General features: G+C 37.8%; 2 protein-coding genes across 2 annotated transcripts; one reads left to right on the top strand and one right to left on the bottom strand.

The window, feature by feature from the left end:
• The first annotated feature begins 3,208 nt into the window (after positions 1 to 3,208).
• On the top strand, positions 3,209 to 3,952 carry LOC131309665 (uncharacterized). Its single transcript, XM_058336266.1, has one exon. It carries the CDS (start codon positions 3,209 to 3,211, stop codon positions 3,950 to 3,952), a length of 744 nt encoding a protein of 247 aa, XP_058192249.1.
• Positions 3,953 to 5,233: 1,281 nt separating this feature from the next.
• Positions 5,234 to 6,994, bottom strand: LOC131309664 (uncharacterized). Its single transcript, XM_058336265.1, has 2 exons — positions 6,533 to 6,994; positions 5,234 to 5,338 (listed from the first exon to the last, which is right to left on the bottom strand). The coding sequence occupies exons 1-2, from the start codon at positions 6,992 to 6,994 to the stop codon at positions 5,234 to 5,236; spliced, it is 567 nt and encodes a 188-aa protein (XP_058192248.1).
• Positions 6,995 to 10,535: the final 3,541 nt, after the last annotated feature.

The following is a 10,535-nucleotide window of genomic DNA, read 5'->3' as shown; positions in this document are numbered from 1 at the left end:
GATACGGCATAAATTAATTATTGTGGACCGAGGTAACCATTTTTTTCATAACTCGGGTATCCTAATGCACACCTCGACTAATTCCGTAGGACCAATCTCATCGTCTATTAGCGAAAACCCAATTTAAGTAAGAGCAAAGCTCCGTGTGGAAATTGCCTTTTAGTATCATTTGTTATGCAAACAAATAAAGAATATCGATAAAAAATCGGAAGTTCAAAAATGAGGCCAATCTTGACTTAGAGGGCGCTTAAGTCAAGTCTTAAATAAATTGCATGGAAGTAATTTCATCTAGCCTTGCTTAAAAAAATTAGCCAACAAATTCTAAAAAATTTAGCTTTCTGATATGCTTTTATTAGTTCGTTAACTGCGGGATATTCTTATATCGATTACTACTAAAGAGAAATCCCATTGATTTAGACTATAAAAGATTAAAGTTATTGTGAGACTTAGGCTTAAATCAGCTATTTCAAGAAAAAGATTGACAAAGGGGCAATATGGTGCTTGCATACTCAAGATTTGAAACCAGGTATCTGATAAATCAGCTTTGGAAAAAGAAAGAATAGCATGAAAATAACAAGAAAACTATTTCTCAACTTCATTTTTATTTCCCAGAAAGGCTATGAAACACAGAGAGATCCCCATATTCGTGTCAGACACACGGTACACCGGGACACATATAGGACACACCACATGATGTGTCCATTATATTATAATATTTTTATGCGGGGCCATGGGAGGGACACGCCGGCAAGACACATCGGGACAAACAATGTGACTTTTATGAATTTAAATAGTTCTTTCGGGGTAAAATATTTTTAACTTCAAAAGTGTTGGCCCAAAACAGTTACATGAAACATATGTGTGCGAATAGGTATACACTATCGGTCGATAATGCATTTGATAGGTATCACAATCCAAATGTTTAGTGTTTATTGGTTTGCATACCTAACAAATGTTGAAAAATATATTATTGTGTCCCTCTACTGTATTTGTATCCCCATTTTTTTAGAATTGTTGTTTCTTGTATCCCTGTCCGTGTCTCCCGCCGTGTCTGTGTTCATATCTGTCCTACAAAGCATAAAGGTATTGTTTTTCTAATAAAGACAAAAAGATTTTAAACTTTTAGTGGTTTTAGAAGATTTTCACTTTAACTCATTGTCCATATTTAGACAAAATCGTTCATTAACCAGAGTGCTCACGGTCTCAACCAATGCCTAATGTATGGTTAGAGGTAACAAATTGCTTTAAATACAAGGAGTGCATCCTCATTCTACTCATGTTTGTTTCTAAAAGGTTTTGTTAGAATTTGCTGAGCCAAATCTTGTTTTGGGAATTTTTTTATCTGGCTAGTTCCTAAGGTTTCAAACAAATTTGGTGGGATTTCATCAATAGTGCCTCTACTATTCACACTTCTGAGATTGGGTAAGCAATTATATCTCTCCTTTTATATCTCCATTCTGTAGTCTGTACATATATATGTGATTCTGAAACTCTGTATCTCTCTATCTATGTTGTCCTTGATTGAGACTATGAACTGATGATAAGGGCTTTCTTTTCAACCCCAGATCTCAAATCTCAAGTTTCTAAGATTCTGAGCTTGAAGTGGTGGCTCCACAGAAGTTTTGTGCTCTTTTGAATTATGGATTGGGTTAATTCTACTCTAGGTTTGGATCAAAGTAGTTTTCTTGGAATTTCTAGATGACAAATTGATTTGTGTTTTTCAAAAGTTCGGTATTCTGGTTAGTTCATTTTCATAACTGTTGGTCGTTAAGACGGTTGTTTTTCAAGAGTTCGGTATTCTGGTTAGATGACTATGACGATTACCTTTCTGGTTTTGTCGGTTTCTCATAAATAATGCTACTACACTGGGATGAAATTTTTTTGGCTCCCATAAATACAAAGATGACCTAAATCCATAGTCTTCCACATCGTTTTGTTTGAGTTTATCGCCACTAATCCGTTTTCCCTTTTTCAAAAATTCGGTATTCTAGCTAGAATCATTTTCATAGCTGCTGGTAGGTAGGAAGAGTGTTAGATCGCAGGAAGCATAAACTTCTGTGTATGGGAACCAGTCAATGCGGATGCTGTCAGATAATGCTGCTTTTGAACTTGGCACGAAATCATGTCGTATTTGTTTCTCTCATACTATCTAGATTTTGATTTGGAGATTTTTGATCTGGCTGGTCAACAAGGTTCCACACAAATTTGGAGGGAATTTCATCAATAGTGTCTCTGCTATTCAGTTTTCTTATAATTGGATAAGCCATTGTATCTCCACATTCTGTTCATATAATGCACTTCTGTATCCCTATGTGTTGTATTTGATTTGTGCTTTCCATGTACGTAATTCAAGTCGATGCATGGATTTTAGATTGTGTACTCATGATAAGGGATTTTTTCAAGGATTTGGTAGAGTTACTCTTGGCCGCAAATATTTACTCATGGCCGCCAATAATTACTAATGGCCGCAAAGAATTACTCTTGGCTGCCAAGAATTACGGCCAGAAGTAGTTATTTGCGGCCAGAAGTAGTTATTTGCGGCCAAGAGTAATTATTTGCGGCCATGAGTAATTCTTTGCGGTAATTCAGACAGATGGATCCGGCTGAGTATTCTAGCGAGTAAAATTCAATGGTGACTACATAGACGAGACCATTTTTGCTCTTTTGAATCATAGATTGACTCTAGGTTTGGATCACTGGAGGTGTAAAAATGGCTAATCAAAATGATGATGAAATCAGTGTTCTTTGAATTGTTTTTTCAAAGTTCTCTATTTAGTTAGTTCATTTGCATACCGGTTGGTTGTAAAGATGGTTTTTAGATTAGGATATCGAAATGTTGGATGTAGAAAATATGTGCTACTAGTGTTGATGGTGAACAACTACTGTAAGTTCGTACTCTGGTAACTCGATTATGATGATTACGTTTGTGGTTTTATGGTTTGGTCGATTTCTTTTTAAGAAGGCAATTACAAAGGATAGATATTTTGGCTTCCATGACTAGGAAGATGCATTTACTAGTAATGTTCAAAGTCGTTTTGTTTGATTTTTATCACTACTAATCCATTTTTACTTATCCAATTCTCGGTGTTAGTTAGTTAATTTCATTACAGTTTGTCGTTAAGAAGAGTTTTAGATCAAAGAGTACTTTACAAACGGAGAAATATTTTTGGCTGGGGTCTCATTTCTACAGGAAAAAGACATTTTATGAATGGAGTGCGGCAAAGATGAAGTTGCAAAGGCTGAAGGAATTCCCGAGGAGAAGTCGGTTGAGGGAGACACATTGGAATTACCTCCTCCACCAGAACCAGACACAACATTTTGGACAGAATGTGACCATTGCAAAGTACAGTATGAATACGCAACTATTTTCATGAACCAGAACCTTCGTTGCATGTTTTGTAAAGACCCGTTTCATGCAGTTCCGATAACCGACTCACCCACGAGTCAACAGAATTTATCTACTCCTAGTCCCTCATCCTTGCAGAGGCAAAATGTAAGTGTTTCTATTGCAAACAACATGTTTGCTGCTAGACGAGGAAGAAAACGGAGGACTTCAGGAGTTCAAATCTTGGAGAAAAGTTGTGAGGAATCAGTGTCACAAGGCGCTGCAGAGGGAAAGGGTGTTGGGTTAGCTTCCAATGTGAAGCCCAGTTCCGGAAAGGGAAAGTGGCCTCTGAAAAGGAGCCGGCTTGAGGCGAATGTTTCTTCAAGAGAGGCGCATAGTCAATTGGAGACGGGAAGTGGGGGCGTTGTGCATGGAAATCAGGGTGGGAGCTCGAGTACAGAAAGGGTTGTTATAGTTTCTCAAACTGTCAGGGAGAATAGTGGAAGGGAGTTGTCAAGGTTGGAAAATACCAATTTGCTGGCCAACAGGTCTCGGATGGAAATCCGGGCCAAGTTTGAAATGGAAGAACAGAAAGATGGAAATGCAAATGCTGCTGCTGGAAACTGAGGATTCAGCCCTGCCCAGGAAAAAGTCCTTCCTTTTCCAATGTTGATTCTAGAAATCTTTAAGAGATTAAGTTGCGGGCGAAAATATTGATGAATTGATTTGCTGAAAGAAAAGATTGCAAAAATCAAAGTGAGATTACAAGGTATGTTTGGACCATCTCCACATGCATTGAACTGTCATATTAGTTGAATAGAACTTAAGGAAATAAATTTCTACTCTGTTCACAATTGCAAAGCCAGATAGGACTCATTTCAGCAATCCATGCCAACAGTGACAGTAAATTTATACTAATAGATTTGGCATGGATTTTTCTCTTCCGTCTTTTTAAAGATTTGCGCAAATATAGACAAAATGGGAAACAAAATCTTAGAAAATCAGCTTTATAATATGCATTTATTAGTTCTTCCCCCTAAATTACAAAAGAAATTCATTGATGTAGGCTACACAAAGTTTAAGTCATTGTGAGGATTAAGATTAACTATGGGGAGTGATTTTGCCACTTCCCTTTTCTGTGATGACACTCCCCTTTGTATCTCTATTAGGTGATTTGTTTTGTGAAAGAAGAAGGGGCGTGCTGTTAGAGAAAAGGGGAGTGACAAAATTAATTTCCTAAATCAATTATCTCCAAAAAAAAGATTGACAGATGGTACGTAATACTTAGATAATGTTGTTTTTGAACAGAGTAGAAATTTGAAGGAAGCATAAACTTCTGTATATGGGAATCAGTCAATGCGGATGCTGTCATATAATGTTGTTTTTGAACTTGGCACGAAATTGTTTACACCATATATTCACCGCCTATCGATGATCGATCGAAATGTGGTGATTATGAGAATGCTTTCTATTTTATTTTATTTAATTCATATTAATATAACTAGTTTTAGTATTTCCTTTATTTGCTTGTATTTTAATGATGTGCAGGACACTTGGCTTACTCCTACAAATTTGGAAGTTTAAAGGACACACGACATTGTCCTACACACTTGGAGGTTGAAAAGAACACTTGACATGCTACTACACACTTTGATGTTAGTGGGAAGTTATTTGGACAAGTGGAAGCAAAGGAGAATAAAGAGTATTGAAGAAGTTAGGAAGTTATTTCGTGCACATCTTTGTTTTCTATAAATAGCCTTTTTAGGCCTCATTGTAAGACACACCCAATCGCGCCAATCTTTTTTATCTTTTCTAGGAGTAGTTATAACTTGTAATCGTTCACTCGACTGTTCTAGTCGATTGTACTTTTACTTTCAAGATTAATAAATTCCATTTATTATTCTTCTTTCATACTTCATCCACTTCATTATTTGCTTCCAAAGAAGTTTTGAAAATGGCAAAGAAACAAACTCCATCTTTCCATATCCACATTCCAGCACTCGTTTCAATCGTCTGCATTGATTTCGATCAATCAGGAAATTTGGTAAACATAAATCATGTTTTATTTATTTCTCATACTATCTAGATTTTGATTTGGAGGTTTTTGATCTGGCTGGTCAACAAGGTTCCACACAAAGTGTTCTTGGCAAGCCCGTTACGTTTGAGTACTTGTTGTGTGGTTCGAATGCGCCTCAGGCGAGCTTACTCCGTTTACTCCCGAACTCCAATTTTGTGTAAACTAGTAGCATTAATTAGGGATCCATAAAAGCCTTTGAGAAATATGTCTACGAGGACAAAGATGGACAAAAGTGTTGGCCATTATATTTTGGGTTACTGATCGAATCCCTTGGCCTGTGAGGAAATGGTTCAATTTGAGATCTATTTTCTAGCCTTTGATGACAGATGGGTGGTAAGGCGTGGCCAATCTGTGTTGTTAGGCTTGATGATTGGCATGATTTGGGAACTTAATATTATAAGTTTCGAAGCAGGGTTGGACTCAATATGGGTAGCTAGATCTTAATTTGTTGCTAAAGTTTCCCCAAAATCCATGGTGATTCTTGGACATGGCCTAGGCTAAGGGTGATATATTATTATTTTTTTTTGATCGGCAAAAAAGATTTCATTAATCTTTGAGAAGGGATACAAAGATTAAACGGATTTCGGGCACACTGGCAAAAAGCCACGCGAGAACCAAAGAAAAAAGGATGGTAGGAAGCCAACCAAGACACCATGACCAAAGCGAAAGCCTTACACCCGCTAAAAGACCCGACAACATAACACCCAAACAAACTAAAACCCAAAGGAAACCAAAAATGCCAAGAGAAACCAACCAAAAGCACCGCCAAACCCCATAATTAAAACTCCAGAGAAAGGGAGGCTTCTTCCTCGAGCTCATCATCTTCCTCCAAAAAAATCATCTTCCTCCAGATCGTCAAGAGCATTGATCCGATCCATTATGCAAATGTGGCCTCCTCCATTTCGACATATTTCTTCAAGTTAAAGTTCCACCCTCTCAAAATTTAATGCCCAAAGTTTAACCAGGATTGACATTTGTTAATCAATGAGAGAGAGGGGAGAGAGAGTTTCACAATTTTTATGGTTGTTTTCTCATATACACCTATACAATGGATTCATGTACAAGGCTGTTGAACTCAGAGTTCAAATCCATAACTCTAAACAAGTCCTACAAGGAATTCATAGGGAGACTATGTTTAGAAGAGACGCCCTTGCTTTAATCAATCCCTTAAACAAGCGCTCCAAACCATTTTCGATAGACTCAATACTGGCCTCCAACTCCTCAAGCCCATTTTGTGCCATCTTCAAATTTTCACCCACTTCACTTGATCCGCCACATTGCCATATGTTGCTCAATCCAACATCCACTCTTTGCAACTCATTCCCTTTCCCCTTCTGTTCTTCACACGCCACTCTGCTTTTGTCCAACAATTTGGACCAACTCTTGGACTTGGGCTTTGAAATCCGCGGGGAAAAGAACAAGAGGAGGGAATTATAAACGAACACACTGATCGAACTAACTTCTTTTAGAACTCTAATCACCGCTGTCACATGGTGATCATCTTCAAGCTGTTGATCCAACAACGGCAGCGATGCGATTTTGTCGTCAATTAGCTTCACGTCTTTTATCAACTTCTTCGCACCCTTGTTCATTTCCTTCCTAAAGGAAAATTATTTCGCGGTACAGATTTGAATCATCGAATCCCCCATCTTTCTCCTGATAGCAGATTCGTGATCTATAACACGCTCCTTTATCTGAGATGTGAAATCCCTTGCAGTGCTACAAACGTCGAGAAGCCTGACCTATGCGTCCAAGGACTCATCGATCCATCTCTCGTGCTGGTCGAGAGATAGGGCTTTCTGGGTGAGTGGCAACTTGAGAGCCTCGTCCAAGCATCTGTACACATCGTTTAGGCCTAATAGACCACTGCTGATTTTCTCTGCATTCATCGCGGTTGATGATGCCTCCGATATCTTGAGCTTGTTTAGCTCCACTTCGATTCTAAGCGTGGTCTGGTGCGAGCAAACTAATCGATCAGATTTCGTAATGACTACTCCTTGGTTTGGAAAAACTAGCCATAGTTTGGGAGTATTTTCTTTCACTTTGCTTAGTTATAGAAGCTCAAAATTTAGGATGGTGAAAAGAATTGTCCTTTGGTTTCGCTATTTATACTAAATGAAGAGGGATAAGGTTGAACCACATAGTCTTCATAATATTGAAAGGTGGGCTCCCTTTTAAGTCAACAATGATCTAATAATTAGGACGGTCAGAGTTGCAAAAATCTAGAATGTATATATATAACCGCAAAGGGTTGGCCTGGTGGTAAAAGTACGAAACTTAAGAGTTTGCTTCCTTCCAAGGTTTTGCACTCGAAACCTTAAAAAGGTGATATCAACTCCTTTGGGCTAGTCCGTACAGAGCTTTGCTCTACTTTTAACTGGGGCTCCCATAAAAGGCCGGTGGGATTGGTCCTCTAAGATTAATCGATGTGCGCATAAACTGATCCGAACACCAGAGTTATAAAAATAATAATTAAAGGGGCTCCCTTTACTTTAAGTCGACAATGATGTAATAGTTTAGGCACAAGCCTTGAATACCCTCTTTGTTTTCCACCTGAGTTATTTTTATGGTTTGAGTCCACAATATTTTATTACCTTGAATACCCTTTTTGTTGATATAAAATAGGTATTGGTAAGATTTAAAATGAGTGTGATGCGATGATTTTTCAAATTTGATTTGTTTTTCGACCCGTTAAGGATAAAATCATCATGTCTTTTATTAAAGAAATAATTTTGGATGCAAATCACTTTGGGTTATAAAGTAGGCTTAACAAGCTTTATAATAGCTCAAACCATGTGCAAATCGGAGTTCGGGAGTATCCGTGACAAGCCTACGAAATTTGACATATTTTGAAGTTTTCATGCGCCCCGGGAGCATCTCAGTGCGCCAGGGCGCATCCTCGAAAACTAAGACCCTTGTGTGAGAATTCAAGACAACTCCATGAATTCCGCCCCTGCTAATCAAAACCACGGTCACATGGTGATCTTCAAGCTGATCTAACAGCGGCAGTGATGCTAAACTAGCAGGCAATTACAGTAGATTCCAACAAAATTAATTTTAGAGGCCAAATATTCAAAATGTATTGTGTGATACGGGAGATTGAGTTTCTACGAATTGATCGATTGCAGTAGATTCCAACATTGAGAACGTTGTAAACTATTTTTCTGTATGAGCGGTGGTAAAATCACGGTGAATGTTGGTGGAATGATGGCGAGGTGGTTGTGGTGGCGATAGTTTGAAACGGTGGGGGTGGTGGTGGAGGCCAGGAGCAGTAGTACTGAAGTGGTTGTGCTCAAGGTGGTGGCGAAAGAACTAGTGCAAGGAGGGTGATCAAACGGTGGTGGTGCTGTGGTCGATGTCCTTGTCAAGTGATAGTGTAGGTGTAGAAACCCAAATTTGCTCAATGTATAAGCCCCGCCTTGAGCGCCTTGGACGAATTCCAATGGTGAAACAGTTTTTGTGTGTTTTGATGAAGTGTGGAAAGCCTTTTGAATTTTTTCGACCTCTTAAGGAATGAACGAATCCCCTAGAACTAGTTTTGATTCAAACCACTTGATTTATAAAGTATAATCAACAAGTTTTTCAACTGTTCAAACCACGTGCAAATCGGAGTTTGGGAGTGTTTGGGCCAGTGCAAGAAGTTTGACTCATTGTGTAGTCCGAATGCACCTCAGGCGCAATGTTATGCGCCCCGGGGCGCAGTTCAATGCTCCTCGGGCGCATCTTTGAATTAATTCCATCACAAAGCAAACTTTGCGAGCTTGCTCTGTTCACTCCCGAACTTCAATTTGTGCGTGCTTTGAACCGTTAAAAATCTTGTTGAATGTATTTTATAATCTAAGTTTGAAATGAAAATTATTTTTACATAAAAAAATATGCCATTTTTATCCTCAGTGGGTCAAAAAAAAAAAATACTTCGGTAAGATGCGCGCTAACATCTCGCTCGCTCATTTTAAACTGGATCAAGGTCTATTATATGTTGTCAAAAAGTTTTTTCCAAGTACTACGAGATGATGTAATCTAACTATACAAATAATAGCGGATATATATATATATATATATATATATATATATATATATATATATATATATATATATATATATATATACAAATAATAAAATTTCGCTGATGAAAAGTGGATAAATAGTCATCATCAACTACAAAGATCTTCGGAGCACTACCACCCTTCCACCACCAACACTACCACCGTAACACCTCCCTTCCACCACCATTGCTTCACCCTATAGACATCTTTCGCATATCGACAATTACCACCATATTTCAACTTTATCACCACTGTATGCATTTAAGTACATAATGAAACTTACAATGAATAAAAGGGCGCGGAAACATATTTTAGTCTTAGTGATTTCGACAAAATTTTATTTATTTTATGGTTTGACTCCACAACATTTTCTTATGTTTAATACCCTGTTTATTTTGATCCAATTTAAAATGAGAGTGATCTGATGATTTTTCCAATTTTTGACTTGTTAAAGGCAAATTTGTCATGTCTTTAAATTGATAAATAAATTTGGATTTAAACCACCTGAGTTATAAAGTATACTCAACAAGCTTTTCAATGGTTCAAACCACGCATAAATTGGAGTTGGGGAGTGTTCGTGGCAAGCCCGCAAAATTCAACTTGTTTTGTAGTTCGAATGCGCCTCAAGCGCAATATCATGCACCCGGGGCACATCTTTGAAATTCAACCACAAACCAAACTTTGCGAGGTTGCTCTGATCACCCCCAAACCCTAACCCTAAATTGTTTGTTGTTTTAACTGTTAAAAAGTTTGTTGAATGTATTTTATAACCTAAGTTGTTTGGATTTAAAATTGTATGTAAATAAAAAAGATGCCATTTTTACCCTTAGTGGGTCAAAATTTTTTTTTTTCCGATAGGATGCTAACATCTCACTCATTTTAAACTGGATCAAGGTGTATTATATGTTGTCAAAAAGGTTTTTCCAAGTACTACAAGATGATGGACTCTAAGTATACAAATAATAAATTTTCACTAATGAAAAGTGGGTAGAGAGTCATCGTTAACTACAAAAATCTTCTGATCACTACCATGTATCCTTCCACCACCAACGCTACCACCGTAACACCTCAACTCAATCACCATTAC

This window comes from Rhododendron vialii, chromosome 12a (genome assembly GCF_030253575.1).
Source record: "Rhododendron vialii isolate Sample 1 chromosome 12a, ASM3025357v1".
Classification (NCBI taxonomy): Eukaryota; Viridiplantae; Streptophyta; class Magnoliopsida; order Ericales; family Ericaceae; genus Rhododendron; species Rhododendron vialii.
This window is presented reverse-complemented; position numbering and strand designations above follow the sequence as displayed.

Coding starts and splice junctions, on each gene's coding strand:
- LOC131309664 (XM_058336265.1), bottom strand. CDS start 6,994: ATGAACAAGGGTGCGAAGAAGTTGATAAAAGACGTGAAGCTAATTGAC. Junction 5,339..6,532: donor GGGCGTCTCTTCTAAACATA/GTCTCCCTATGA, acceptor AAATCAATGCAG/ACGATTGAAACGAGTGCTGG.
- LOC131309665 (XM_058336266.1), top strand. CDS start 3,209: ATGGAGTGCGGCAAAGATGAAGTTGCAAAGGCTGAAGGAATTCCCGAG.